At 45.1% G+C, this 15,178-nt stretch overlaps 1 protein-coding gene across 3 annotated transcripts; it reads right to left on the reverse strand.

Annotated features, from left to right (window-relative positions):
- Positions 1-2,354: 2,354 nt before the first annotated feature.
- HYKK (hydroxylysine kinase) lies at positions 2,355-15,115 on the reverse strand. 3 transcript variants are annotated; one of them, XM_080395538.1, is made up of 9 exons: positions 10,744-15,115; positions 10,176-10,523; positions 9,244-9,386; positions 6,774-6,957; positions 5,669-6,057; positions 4,974-5,011; positions 4,760-4,802; positions 4,457-4,620; positions 3,852-3,991 (listed from the first exon to the last, which is right to left on the reverse strand). In XM_080395538.1, the coding sequence occupies exons 2-8, from the start codon at positions 10,516-10,518 to the stop codon at positions 4,492-4,494; spliced, it is 1,269 nt and encodes a 422-aa protein (XP_080251664.1). In that variant the 5' UTR covers positions 10,519-10,523; positions 10,744-15,115; the 3' UTR covers positions 3,852-3,991; positions 4,457-4,491. The 3 variants fall into 3 exon arrangements, with proteins under 3 accessions (XP_080251665.1, XP_080251664.1, XP_080251663.1); XM_080395539.1 differs by lacking the exons at positions 4,457-4,620; positions 10,744-15,115 and adding an exon at positions 2,355-2,425 and having other exon boundaries at positions 3,829-3,991; positions 10,176-10,705; XM_080395537.1 differs by lacking the exon at positions 10,744-15,115 and having other exon boundaries at positions 10,176-10,712.
- Positions 15,116-15,178: the final 63 nt, after the last annotated feature.

Consider the following 15,178-nt stretch of genomic DNA (forward strand, 5'->3'; position numbering starts at 1 on the left):
TTTCCTTTTTTTAAGCAAAAGGTGTGCTCCCGTCTTAGCAAACTGCTTACCTTTCTCTGCAGAGAGTTTGCTAACATCCATGGTTTTGTTTAGCACCTTAATGGCTAATGCAAGCGCAGTCTTTAAGGTCATTTCTCCTTCTTTGTAGTCTTGCTTTAGCATTGACACAGCTGCCTACAAACATCACAGAAATTAAAAAGGTATCTTTGGGCAATCAACCAAACAGTTGCTTTTTGCCAGATAATATCACTACACGAGTAACAGCAAGATTTCTACAGTTACCTATTTCCATTCTGCACTAGTAATCAACAACTCTGTTCAATTAGTGTTTGTGAAAAGCAGTGCAATTCACACTTTCTTTTTCGCTTGACTTTTTGAAAGGAAAAAACCCCAGAACTTACAGCACTATTATTTCCAATGCACGTAGCTTTCCACCCTCCATAATTTCCACTAGGATCACTTTGATACAGCTGAAATCCATAATGCTTATCCCAGCCAATATACAGCAACGAAACACCAAAAGGACGTTTTCCTGTTGAAAAGAAGGCTATTAGCAATCTAAATTTAACAAGATTGGTCACAAGTGACAATTATTTTCTTTGATGTTTTTTCAAATCTATTCCTGTGAACTAGGATTTAACAAGACTGTTCTGCACTTCTGTTGCTTGAGATAAGGATGCCAGCGTTTCTTTCCAAGTCGTGTGGGGGCAGCAGAGATTTATTTCATTTAACCCTAAGAACAGCTCATTTCTGTCTCCTCAAATGGTAATTTATCATCTCAGAACTTCAAATCACAACTTAATATTTTAAGCGTGTAGCTGAGCTGTTAAAGCGTGTAACTTCACAGTGTTACCGAAATCTCGGAATGAAGAACTTATCGACACCAATGTGATGTAGATAAGCAGACACTTCTTTATTAACGGCCGGGTGCGTGAGTGAGTCTTCTCATGATCAGACACCATATATAGAACTTACCATGAATATGCATGAATACTTAATGAATATGCATGAATATTTCCCAAAAATCATTAACATATTATCCTCCTAGATCCGATTCTGTGCAGTAAAGGTTAGAAAGGTCCAGAAATGGGTCTGGGGTACGATTTGGGTAGGTGGTACATGAGTCGGTGGTCGCGATCTCCCCCTGCCGGAATTACCTTTTACTAAAGTTCACGGTTTCTTGGCAGGTAACTACAAGTTGTTCCAGTCGACTCTCCCCAGTTCCCATTAATTCTGTATTCTGACATTTCAATACGCTCTCTACATACGGAAGACTAGTTAACTACAAAGAAACCTTTCAAACCCTAAATTTATTACCTAAGTTTTAAACACTGATTCTAGCCCATTCTTCTGGCCTTGGTACAGGACTGTACAAAGGATTTCATAACAGCTTTTACTGTGCAAATATATTTCTTATCCCTCTATATTTCTATTAAAAATGATTTTATGAAATCAAATAAAGTCAATCAATCTTAACTTATTAGCAAATCTGTAACAACAGTGTCAAAAGTCAGGTACATAAAAAGGTCATTCTTTCACCCTAGATACATGTAAAATACCAGCTCATCAGTTCATGTACTAAGGAACGCTACTTACAACATCATTTTCTAACCTGTTGCTCGATCCACAGAAAAAGTTTTAAAAAAAAGTGTTACAGTATTTATACCCCTACATATAATCTTATTTGTGATTCATTTTGGGCCCATCCAGCATAACAGCGCAATGCTGAAAGTCTTTTGAGGGCATTCACTCAATTTGAAGTGCACTCAAAAGCGTTCTACATGATGGGCTACAATCCCAGCCACCAATTTCTCCATCATTACAAAGTAGCACCTTCAGCAGCAAAACAGTAACAGTGACTACTCAACCCTCCTCTTAAACATGACTATTGTTTTTCTCAGTATAACTTGTTACAGAAGAACTTGGTAGAACTGTCCAGAGACTGAGATGCTTCAAATGACTTAACAGAATCATTCTTTAGACATTGAAAAGCAGGGTGGCTCATCACACTTCATTACCTCCGAACTGTGTATAAGCCTGCTTGATATCACATAGTGCTGTTACCAGTTGTTCACAAGGAATAGGCTCTTGATATTGTAACAAATACCTAATAAGAAAGAGGGGGGGGGGGAAAAAAAAAGTTTTCAAAACTTGCTTTGCTGACTACCCTGTACCACATTTAACAAGAAACAAGTTCCTAAGTTAGAGCCTCTTTGATCTAGCTGTTTTATTTCAAACAATCTACTTCTGCTCTACTAAATGCATGTTCATTTTTATTTAACACATAGGCAGAACTGAATCTGACAATGCAGACAAGTAAAACCATGTTAACTATGAGCAAACCTACCTCTGTGCAATCAGTCTCAGTTCATTTGTTAAAACATTGGCATCTGAAGTTATTCCTGCAACACTGCAAGCCATATCCCTGCAATAAAAACATACAAATTAACTGAATTCCTATCAATCTCCAGCAAATAGTCACAGTTTCATAGAGTGGTTCACGCAGAACACCTACTGTTGGGCTTTTCCGATCAAAACTATTAGCTGCCATGTAAAACAGATTCATCAGCTCCTGCCTTTAGGGTAAGCCAAAAATATTATTTAACCGCTGCACAAGAGCACAGGCGGACAGCAAAAAGTAAGCGGGTCAGTATGTTAGATATACGTATAGTTCTGAGAAAAGGATCATGCCAAAGGTGATTGAATCTTGAACGTCTTTCTCAAGAGATGTTTGCAACATGCAAGTGCCTATCAGGAGGCCACCTGACACAGCCCACCAGAATACAGAAGGAGAAAAGTGCATCATATAGATGTGACAGGGCTTCAGTGCAAGATGCTGGCTGACACATTGCATCTGTGTAACTGAAACTTAGTGATCTTGATTTGATCATAAGAAAAACAGCACCTCACATCCTTGCTTGTTTCTTGTAAATTAATGCTCTTAATTTAAGGTCTCTTTTGCCAAAACCGGTATTGCTACAAAGCTTTCACTACACAGAAAGGATTCAAGAAAAAAAATCCAGGTTATTTTTTCCAAGTGATCTTAAGAATTCTTCAGAATATGGAAGGACTAGCCTAGGCGAGCACTCCATTGCACTGTTACACTGCCTCCTTGAAAATCCAGCACTTCCTACAGTTCTAGCTGCTTTCAGGATCAATACAGAATGGGAAGCTGACAGGATGAAAAGCAATTTTGTTTTATGTGCACCTTCTGGCAAGGACAAAGCTCTACTTCCCTGATAGGCAAGAGAGCATAATCCGTAACGCTCTTCACCCCGACATCACAAATTTAACTCCCAGAGAGCTAAAAAGGAAGGCGTAACAGGGAGATACATCATCTCCGCTACATTTATGGCCAAGAAATCTAAGGCATGTTTTACCTAATTATCTTGTTCTCTTTGAATCACAAAAGAAAAAGAAAAACTTAGAAGAGGATGCAGAGCTGAAACAGCATGGTGATTTTTGTGTGCATTCTTTATTCTGCCCCCTTGAATGGTATTTTGCAAAACAAAGAATTCCTGATTTTCTTAACTGCTGCAATAACTTTATCTTGTATCAGGAAGGACCAACAAATGAGCTATTCCACCTAGAAAATTCTCCTAGGCATAGGGGGTGCGGAAGAAAAAAAAAAGAACAGATGCTTCTACTTTAAGGGAACTACTGAAGCATACGAGGACAGAATAGTCAGATTGCTCTAAAACATCCAAACAAAAAGCATACTAACACTTCAGATAAAATAAAACCAGGTGCAATGCTAAAATGTTTGAGTAACAGCAGTGTTTTGTTACTGGTAACATCACTGGATTGCTGATCATCATTTCAACTTACTCATTAAGTTTGTATATCTTCTCAGAGAAAAACACTTCATCGAGAAGCTTGTGGATGTTGCGTCTCTCTGCTGCTAGCAAAACACCATCATTTGCTAGGATTCCCAAGCAAGTACCTGCATGTCCAATGGCTTCCATTGCATACTCAACCTGGTACAAGCGACCTAGGAAAGGATTGAAATTAGTAACATCATCAAAAACGTAACATTGAGCAATACCAAGTACGCAAGATCACTTAAATTCGCAAGAATCTGACAGACACTTATTGTATACCCTAGTCTTACTTCTTCGGTCTGTTACCAGTTGACAGTAAATTAATTGGTTGAAAAGGAGGAGGGAGACAGTGACAATCTGATGAGGTAATACAGGTCATCACCAATGTGGAAAAAAAATCCCTTTCTTTAAAAAAAATAAATATCTACAGAACCCTGCTATAGTAGAATGAGCCAAAATAGATTTTCAATAATCAAAGAAAATATTAAGTCAGAGTCCATCCCATCTAAGAAACAGGAACACATGGTTTGTATGTACTTGTTGCAGCATGTATAAGAATAGCAAGGTGAGGTGCGATTGTGGAATATTATGCATTCTTGGGGTGGGGGCTGGGAGAGATCAACAGCAAAACCCACCCATCTTCAACAAAAAGCAGACGGTGAAGGTTTGCTCAGGTTAGTTCAGAAACACGGCAGGAGGCATGGCTCACGCACGGGCACGGTCTCACTGCTGCTCCAGCTGGGATGCACCTGGAAGCCCCCACTTTGGACCCCCGGTGCTCAGAGAGCGCGGGGCGCCGCTGCCGGGGCGAGCAGAGTCTGTGACTCACGTGTAGATGGGAACCCGCTACAAACGGCCATGCTTTGCGCAGGCGGCTCCTTACTCAGTTTTGACAGAACAGGCAAGAGTTTACTTGAAAGTGTGCGGTTAAGAAATACCTTCTGGAGAAAATATGGTCGTTCTGGAGTCGTATCTTCGAGACTGTAAAAAGCAACAGCCGGTTAAACGCCACCCTGCCCCCCCCCCCCCCCCCGCCTCGGGCCGTGGCGGAGGCGGGCCCGGCCCGGGGACCCCGCTCCACCCGCCGCCCCAGCCCCGCCGCCCGCCTCAGCGGGGCCCCGGGGCAGGCTTCCCCGCGCCGCCGCCACTCACCATGGTGCCGGGGTCGCGCCGCGCGGCCGGGAGCGGGCCTGCAAGACACCACACGGCCGTTACCGGCGCCCCGCCCCGCCGCAGTGCAGAGTCATCCCCCTGCGCACGTCCAGGGCCCCGCCGCCGGCCCGCGCTCCCTCCCCCCCCAACCCCCCCCCCCCGCCGGCCCTCGCTCCCTCCCCCTCCCCCCCTCACTCACTGGCGGCGGGGCGGAGGGGGCCGGCGGACCAGGGGCCGGCGGGGAAGAACCGGGCACTACCGCCGCGGCCGAGCCTTCACCGCTGCGTCGGAAATGGCCGCCGCGCCTGCGCGGTGCCGCAGGCCCCTCCCCCTCCCACCCGCCGGGCGGGGCTGGCGTGTGCCCGCGCCCCCGCCCAGGGGAGGGGCGTCACGCGCAGCGCCCCGCCTCCCGCCGCTCACGCGGGTCCCGCGCCCCAGCCGCCCCCCGGCGCTGTGAGGAGACGCGGCCGCCCCGGGCCCTGCCAGTCGCGGCGGTGCCGCTGGAGCCAGGGCAGGGCCCCCACGCCCCGGCAGGGCAGCCCCCGGCCCGCCCCCGGCCGCGTACAGACCGCGGAGGACGCGCTGCAGCACGGGCGCCGCCGCCTTTATTGCAAGAGAGCCGGGCGTCAGGGCGCGGGGCGGCCGTAGGCCTCAGCAGTCTCGAACCACACCTTCTCCACGGCTTCGCGGCCCACCTCAAACATGTTCACCAAGTGTTTCCACCCGGTTTTGGCCGTGATCATGAGGTATTCCTTATTCTCCGGGTACAGCAGCGCCGTGTGGGCCGCTATGACAAGGGACTGGGAAAACCTCCCGCTGACCAGGAGGAAGAGGGCCCCCCTCTCCTCCCCTGTGAGTGGCTGGACGCTTTCAAACCCTGCCAGCACATGGCCCCCCACACTCAGGGGATCCGGGCTCTCGATCATCATGTACATGATGGCTATTGCAACTTCAAATACATAATAGCCATAACTCATGTCACTAAAATCCAGGATGCCGGACACTTTGTACTGAGGATTCTCCAGGGAAGCAGAAGTAGAGTCTACTAGAATGTTATGGTCATTAAGATCTCCGTGATTGACACCTAAACACAGAAGAAAGTGAAACTATTTAATAAGTATTAAACAGTAGAATCCAATTTTATTTATTTTTTTTTTTTAAGTTTTCTTCCCCATTTCTCACTGAAACAGCTTTGAGAAGATGCATATAGGCTCAGACTAACACTCAACCACAAAACCATACTAGTCTTCCTCAGCACCAAGTGTTGCCTTTCACAGCCTTACTGCTTCCCTAGGAACCTCCATCCCAATGACAGGTGACTGGACACCAACTGACAAAGGGAGCGTCACCACATCTTACTCTGGCCCGGTACTACCTGTGATATGCTACATGTTTTCCAAACACAGAACAGCAGTTTTCAAATCAACAAACTCTCAAATGATCAACATCACTGTCAGCTGAATTCCAAAAATATGATTAAACAGTTATTTGGCCTTTCTGAAAGGAAGTAGTGTACACCATATATTCTTACTAAGCTGATGTAACGGCATGACAATCATCACCTTAGCTGGAAGCAAACTCATCAGAAAGATCAAGAACTGACTGTGGACAGCACATTCCTCCTGGCTTATTCTGTGCTGTGTTCAGTCAGCAAAATATTTGCACTTATCTAGCTAGGGACAAAGGAGACCCTGTAAAGAAGACAAACAATTCTTTGCTTCTTTCTCCACAGACCCAAACTCCTGTAAGAAACTTCAGTGTCTCAGTTCAACAAAATTACAATGAGAATAAAATACTCACAGGCTCGAAAACTGCTTAGCTTGGGTATTATTTTCCCTTTAAACTGCTCAATAACTTGTTCCACAACTTCACGGTATTTGTTCTGGCCCAAGGCATAAATGTACTGATCTAGAAGAGGAACATTTGCCAGGTTCCAAATGAACTGACCTCGATGCAGACTTTTCACTGATGGATGATGGAATTTCTTTGGAAAAAGCACAAGATAAAACAGGCCATAAGTAAAAATCCTGTTTTTTATGATTGCACGGCTTGATTCAAAGCCCCTATTAATTTTAACCGGTTCCTAATGGAGCTCACTGAAAAGCACTGTAACTGTAACTGACAACAAGTAAAAGAATAACCTAAGGAATGATTAAGGCAAGCATCTTGATTTCTACATACAACCTGAATGGAATGTTTTTTCCCCCATTTCCTAGGCACATTAATCACTTAATTTAAAATCAGTACTGACTTTCTGCAATGTGACATTATGCAGTGAGTTTGAGGCCTTGCCAAGGCTGGAGTCCCACACTGGCAGAGCCTGGATTGCACAGCTGGTGCTATGGAAAGCAGTCGGAGCAGGAGAGACACAAAACCTGCCAGTGTGCTGGGAACAGGCACACTCTGTGTGTTCAAAGGTAGCAGCTTCTGGGGATGACCCTTAGCATCAGCTGGTACGTGAAAAACCCTGATGACAGGAGTGCGTTATGGAGATACTGGGCAGAGCTTTATTCTTACGAAAATTTGCCTTTGTACAGACAGGTGGCCTAAATATTTTAAACAAACAAGGTCCTTAACCTCTCTCCCCCTAGCAAATTGAAAAGGTGGTTTGGAAAGTGACACTTGGGGAGGAAAAGCATCTCTCCCACTGCACACCACACCTACCCTTGAATCCTCTAACACCTATTAACGTGGGTCACGGGCCAGATTCTACCAGTGCATAGGGCAAATAAAAAAAACCTCCCACAAGAGTAGCTGGCTTCTTAAAAAGAAACCTATGCTTGTAATTAAGGCTCTTAAAGGTAGCTAAATGATTGTCAGTGCAGGGTCCCTAATGTGGCGCTTTAAAGCACCACACTGGAAGGAAGAATGCCACCTGGTAAGCAACCGCTGCAATCCTCCCAGCACAAAGCTGGTGTTCCAGCAAGCTATAAATAGGCTACCAGGTGTGTGAAGGGAAAAGTCATGAGCCCTTGTTACTGTAAAGCCACAGACAGTCGCTTTACAGCCATGAACTTCACTTCCATTTAGAGAACACAAGGCACACCAAAACAAAAGGAGACACCACCAGCGAAAGTGGTGGAATACCATTTTGTGCACAAAACAAAAGCATGACACATTGCTTTGCTATCAAGTTGGCAAAGTAAATTAACCGGGTAGAAAAGATAGGCTGTATGTTCTGATCTGCCATCAGAAAACATAATACCATGGGTACTATTTTTAGTGTCAATGATCTTTTGAACTTTTGACAGTAACGATTGTAATTTTCCTTCTTTTAAATGACAAACCTTGGTAGATGGTAATCCGTATGTTAAGGGCATAAAGAGCCTTTGCTGTCAAAATTTGCTTTCTCATCAACTATTTTCTCCTTTGCAGGAAAAGTAACAGGCATATTTTGAGGCTAGCTGGTCTATATAAATTGTTCTAATCACATTATAAAAGCGTAACCAGAATGCTGGAAGGCGACAGTAAATTATCCTTCCCAATTGAAAGAAGCTCTTGTAATTTAAGAAAGTGCTTAGTAAAGCTGGCAATTCACATTTCATAATTGTCTGAAGCTGAAAGCCAGAACATGAGAAGGAAAGGTTAATGAAAGTCAATAAATAATGCAGGAATCCTTTTATGTATCAAACTTAATTACTGGCTGATTTATCAGCTTTATTATCCCGTATAACTCCAGAGTAAAGAAAGAACTTACTGTACATTAAAATTATTTGACTGGAAGTGGTGCAAATGAGAGAAGTGTCACAGATCTCTGTTCATTGGCACAGCTGGTATTGTGGAGAAGGAACCAACTGCTACCAATGTTAAATGACCAGGAGAAAGAGAGCAAGTCAAAATTAATTCAAAATAATAGATCAGCCAGCTGTGCCTGATGTGCACTAAACAATAATGCTTTAAAACAAGTTTCACATGCTTCTAATTTGAGCACCGCAGAGTTCACTTCCCTTATTTGCCATGTTTGAAACACCAAACAGGTGAGTTTTGCTTAAGTAAAAAGAAATACTTATCTCCCTGTTTGTGGTACAAAAACACATTGCAAAAGGATCACCAGTACCACATCATAAGCGTTAACTGGTCACGTTATTCCGGGCAATGCTTTGATAATAGCCAGCCTGGAGGCTGGCACCTGAAGGATGACTTAACTGACATCTGCCTGCACCGACTTCAGTTTTGCAGATCAGGAAAGCAGACAGCAAGCAGAAAAAGGAATACAAAGGAGAAGTTAATTGAGAAAGAGGTTTGTGAGGCCAGAGCAAGAAAAACTCACCTCTGAGAGAGCTTTATCCAGACTGGCAGCTAGCTTACCGATCTCGTATAGAATCTGAGCATTTGTAGCAATTTTTGCTACAGGTGTACCTGGCAGGTAAGTCAGCAGCCTGACCATGTACTTTTTGCTCCCAGGCGCAGTACCTAACAGGCACAAAGAGGCTCAGTCAGTTGCTTCAGTATATGCTACTGAGCAGTAGCTATGGCAAGAGGCAAAAAAGCTTTATCCCAGTGCAGAAGTCATCAAAAGTAGCTGATAAAAGAGATTTCATTCAAAGATTTTGTTTACCAGGATGTTTCATGGTGATGTGCAAACCTTCACACACCTGCAGTCTATGCTGGACTTCCAGTCCCTGTGCTTGGACCTGACTGATACAGCCGGTTTCCCCCAGTGCCTGCAGATAGCCCCTTACAGCTTTCACAGCAGAATGGGAGGTCTCAGGAATCCCAGCTTTTGTATGGAAGTTACAGTGGAGATACAAGCAAAACGTCAACATGATTTTTCTTCCAAGCGCTGTTAAAGCAATTTGTTCTGGCATCACAGATGGGCCTGAGCTGTATTTTACACCCTTCTGCAGGCAAATATTTTATAACATCGTTTGGCCTACAAGGCTTTTTATTTTTCCCTTTTCTTGTGCGTTGACAGGTCAAGTCAATGTTTTCTCCAATTGGTTATACCGAAGTTATTTCCTGAGTACTTTCATAGTTATTACCCTCTTTGCTTTGCTTCTGGTATTCTAAGTTTGGACTACAGCTTTGGATTTGGATTTAAATCCACATCTAAATTTGGATTATGGCTGGACCTACAGGTCACCCAATTAATTTTTAAAAGTAAGCCCAGAGCTTTACTCCCGTGTGTGCATGGCACGCCACACACCGAGCAGCTGCCAAGCTAGGGGTGCCAGCAGCGCAGCAGAGGCGCTAACTACTCACCTCCTGACTCCAGAGACATGATGTTCCCGTCTCTGGTGAGGCGAGGCGTAGCTGAAGGAAAGCCTTCGGCGCTGAGAAACATCATGGCGCGGGTCTGCGCCTCGATGAGCTCCGGCTCCTGGCTGTCTTCTGAATTGGTGATTTTGAGGACGTACTCGCCAGCACCTTCGGCCGCGTCTTCGCTTCTCCCGACTCGCACGTGGAAGTTCTGGTCATCGTAGCTGGGGAGTGGCCGGACCCACGACACCGTCAGCCCGAACACCCGCTCGACCAGCGCTGCCGCCTCCCGCTCGCCCAGCGCGGGTTTGGAGCGCGACTGGGCCCGACCGCTTCCAGCGGACATCGCGTCTCTGGGGAGAGGAGAGACGGGACATGGCGCACCTGTGCCGGCTGCAGCTACAGCCAAACGCGTGCGGACACCGGGGGGTTCCCGTGCTGGCCACACCGCGCACCCCCGCCAGGCGGGCGGGCGGCTGCCCGACCGCGGGACATGCGGCACTCCCGGCACCCCCACCCCCACGGCGCGCAGGGGTTCCCCAAGCCCGCCCCCGAGCCGCCCCCCGCTCACGGCTACGGGCGAGCCCCGCCGCTGGCCCCGCCTCACGGCCCCGGCCCCCGCGCCCGGCGGCCCCGCGGCGCGGCCTGCGCGCAGCACACGGAGCGGGGGGCGGCCCCCGGCGGCGCCGCCCCCTCCCGGCTCAAATCCCGCAGCGGCGTCGCGGCCTGTGTGCGCGCTGCGCCCGGCCCGGCGGGGAGGGAGGCCCGGCCCGGCGGTGGCCGCTCGCAGGCCGGCGGCCGGGGCCCGCGGGGGAAGGGCGCCCCACCCCGGCCGAAGGTCACTCCCCCGGCGGGGCTCAGGCTCAGCGCCGCCCGCCCTTTAGCCCGGGCCGGTGGAGAGTTACTTAATTAACGTAATTACCAACCGCAGTTCCTCACACATCCTAACTTTCAAAATCAAGATATAAATCTCCTCTATAATTTCTAATTAATAATAATAAAAACGAAGTAATCTTCCACAATAGATGAGATCCCACCATGGCAGCATTAGGAATCTGAGGGAAAAAAGTATTTAGGAAAGGCTTACTGAAGCTTAAAAAAAAAAGATTTCAAATAAACCCGTTACTAAGAATCCTCTATCTCGATTTTTAAGTGTTATTTGTAATATAAAGGATGTAAAATTGAAAATGCTATTTTAATCGACTAGGGAATTTAGAAAAGGGAAACAGTTTCCCCAAGAAACAAGTATGTTCCTTGTATTTTTCCCCATGGTTTCCAAACAGACATTACTAAACAAAGCCATTGAGCAACTAACAAGTATTTTTACCAACTTCACTCTGCTCCACCCCCACCCCACCCCTCAGGAACGGCACAAGCATATTTTTTCAAGAATAAAAGCTCCAGAAAATATTTAGGGTGCCCTCTCTGAATTTCTGAAGGTTTATGTCACTGGAACACGGATGGTGTAACAGGAAAGCATTCTTGCTACGCTCATGACTTTATGATACGTAGGTAACAGAAAAATCAGAATATATTCATTCTCTGTAAACAAAATCACAATGCATTTTGCAAATCTGTACCTTGTTAATCTTGCCTCAGTTTCCTGACAGAAGTGCCAAGACCTACAGGCTTCTGTGCTCCTCCTGCCAGCCCTGTGCCCTGGTGGGAAGCCACAGAGGTGGTGAGGCAACACACAGGACTCGGGTTGTACTTCGGCCTCTCATTCCCTGTACGAAAGATCAGACTTGCATAATCTAGCATCTCTGTGTCGGGTGCAGGGCTAATCCCCTTCCAACAGCAAGTCCTCAGCTTGGACACCCCTAAATAACTTCTAAAGATCTTGTCATAGCTGTAAGCTCTGTGCGTCGCAGCTATAACATCGGCCAACAGCTGGGTTTAACAGGGCTTGATCTAGATTCTAAATTAGACATTTTCCTGAAGAAAAAAAATGGGTTATTCAAAAAGTATTTGATGTGATGTCCAGACTAGTATCTGGAGCTCAGCTAACACAAAACTTTCTACACCAGCCAAATATGCGTTGGGAGCCCAAAGGTGAGATGCCCCTAACGAAAATACAAAAACATTTTGCATAATTTTATACCCTTTTCCTCATTCATCCCACCCTTTTATACATACTTACAGTACCGTTTTAAGTGTATTCTATACTAGCTATTCAAAATAGATGGTAACACATGAGAACTGTGATCTGCTTGCTTCGTGATACAATTTTCTTTATTAAAAATAATTTACATCATTGGTAACATTTTATGGACAATTGTTATCAGTTGAACTTAAGCTATATCTATACAATACTTACTGAACTTGAAACTTACACTGTTCTGTTGGCTTTAAACAGCAGACACTGATTTGAAGTTGCTTAAATATGATTAATATACATAGTTTCATGTCCTTATACACAGATGTAAAATGTATAAACATCAACACTATCCCAAAGCTCTGTCCTTTTGGAGGGGGAAGGAGGAAGAGGGGTGCAAGGAGAGGAAACATTTAGGAAAACGGGAACAGATTCTTCCTCCAAATTAAATCGGAGAGGAGTCTAGGTGAAAAACACCGAACACACCAAGTCCCTTCAGAAAGGTGCAGTTCCGCCTGAGCTGCCGACACTGCACCGAGGGCTGATCGAACAGTGTTCTGTGTGGGATCCCAGTGATCCTGGACTGAGCCGGATCCCACCGCCACCAGGAAGCAGATGTTGCTCTTGCCCATCTAAAGCTCATGGGATCCCAGCAGCGTGTCCGAAGTGCAACGTCTCCCCTTCAGCGCTGGGCTGTCCAGTGGGGCTCTGCTGCCCGCAGGAGGCACGGCTGCATGACCGCAGATAACCACGGATAACCAGGGATAACCATGGATAACCAGGCAAGCGTTATCCTGCCGCCTGAGGAGCGGGAGGTGGGCACATGAGCAGCGCTGCTCCTCGCAGCGCAGGGATCAGCCCCTACAGCACACAAAGGCAGCAGCCTGGAGCTGGACAGTGACTGTGCAAAGCACAGCTCAAAGGCCGGTTTCACCAATTGTAAGACATAGGAGTGGAGCAGAGTTAAAGTAGTTGCTATGGCAATGAAGCCCATCATGTCTCTTAAGAGACGAGTGGCTTTATCAGTGACACCTTGCAGATAAGTCACATCCCTTGAAGCTGCACTTCACAACATTGCTTTACCTTGACACGGCTTGGACCACTGCCGCCTCTTGAAGCAACAAGTGCATTACTGTGCTAGGGAGGGCGGAAGGCTGTGTCCCCTTCAAGCATTAGCAGTTACACAAGTTTTACATAGGCTTATAGTTGTGTTTTTATTTATCATCTGCATGACGCTTCATTATGTGCCAGCACTAAATTCCTATTTGCTCCCCAACAATGAACATGGATTTTCTTGAACTAAATCAAAAATAAATACACCTTTGAACTGGGGAAAAAAATAGTATTAGACACTGCTATACAAGAAATAAGACCTACTCAATAACTTCAGATAAAATCAGCGCACGTGTACCACAGAACAGCTCAGTTCGGTGTTCAGTTGAATATAGTATTCAAAAATGCATTGATTTATCATCCATATCAGTGGAATGGTTTTTATCTTGACTAAAAGAAAAGCACAGCAAAACTCGAGAAATATAAAACCAGATTATACGTAATTTCAAACTTCAGAGAAATTTATCCAAAGAAATTAAAAAACCAGGTGTATCAAAGTTAAGCCAGTTAAGTCAAATTTATTTGACATTTGAACTGTCAAAAAATTAATGTATCGTAATGATATAATTATGTCAAGGTTTTCTGTTGTTGGTGATGTTTTGGTTTTTTTTTTGTGGTTTTGTTTTTTTTAAAAGGAATATCAGAAACATTCTTTAAGATGTGAATAGTGCACCTGTTAGCTTGGAAGTCAACCAGCTTAGTGTCTGATTATAAACTGAAAGCACATGTAGTAAAGCTAATATAGTCTTGACAGTTTTGATGTTAAGACAATGTTTACCAAGAGCAAAACTTAAAGCAAAATCTTGACAGTTTATAGACAAGTTATTGCAGTTTTGTTCTCCAGAAGAGATTAATCTCTACATAAACTGTATTTATGAAGCTTTTCAAGATACAGCACAGAAACAGCATCTCGAAGCCGAAGACTCCCTTGCGCAGATTAGACCTACCAATGCTCAGTGAAGTGGTAAACCAAGCACTTTTGCAGAAACCGTGCATCTTCTGTGAGTATCAAACATGGAACAGGGTTTTTACCGAAGTGCCGACAATTGCATTTATGGAAGTTGCAATGGTGTAAGAGGCAGATCTGTCCAGGGTTCTGGGATCTTCAGCAGGGGAACGCGATGCTTGTTTGGGAGAGCTGCAAACTAACAGCAGTTAGACAGCATGACACGGCAGCACGGCTACCTCAGCTATGTAACATCTGACAGGTATAACTTATTAGGCATCAGTCATTATCTGAAGCACAGGAATTTAAACAGTCCTAATAAATGCTTTTCAAAAGATTTTTAAGGGTTAGAATACTAAGGGGAGGTACTTTGTCTAATGATATCGCTGACAGCACAGTAAAAACTGTCATAAACGACAAACTGCCTCCCGTGAAGCAGATATGATAAGCTTGAATCAAAGGCCGCTGCTTGGCAGGAGCTTGCCGAATAGCTGGGCTGCTACACTTAAACCTGCACGAACAAAATAACTGAGCATTTATATATTTTTTAAATTCAGAGATGTATTCCATACTGCTAAGCACACTGTGTTTCATAGTGTGACCAGTTTTAAATCTGGATCCAGATGAAATATAATGCCATAATAAAGGTACGAAAGTCATGATCTGTGATCCAGGATACCATGGGCCTTATGTAGACTGCTTTTTGTTCAGTCCACAACCTAAAAAGCAAGAAAGTTAAAACTGATTATCTTTTTTAAGCTCTGGGTTAAAACAAACAAACAAAAAAAATCAAAATCTGTTTGGCCTTTAACATTCCATACCATCTGCTACCCTTCAACCAACAAACAGCAG

The sequence above is a fragment of the Falco punctatus genome, assembly GCF_963210335.1.
Source record: "Falco punctatus genome assembly, chromosome: 7".
In the NCBI taxonomy this organism is placed as follows: Eukaryota; Metazoa; Chordata; class Aves; order Falconiformes; family Falconidae; genus Falco; species Falco punctatus.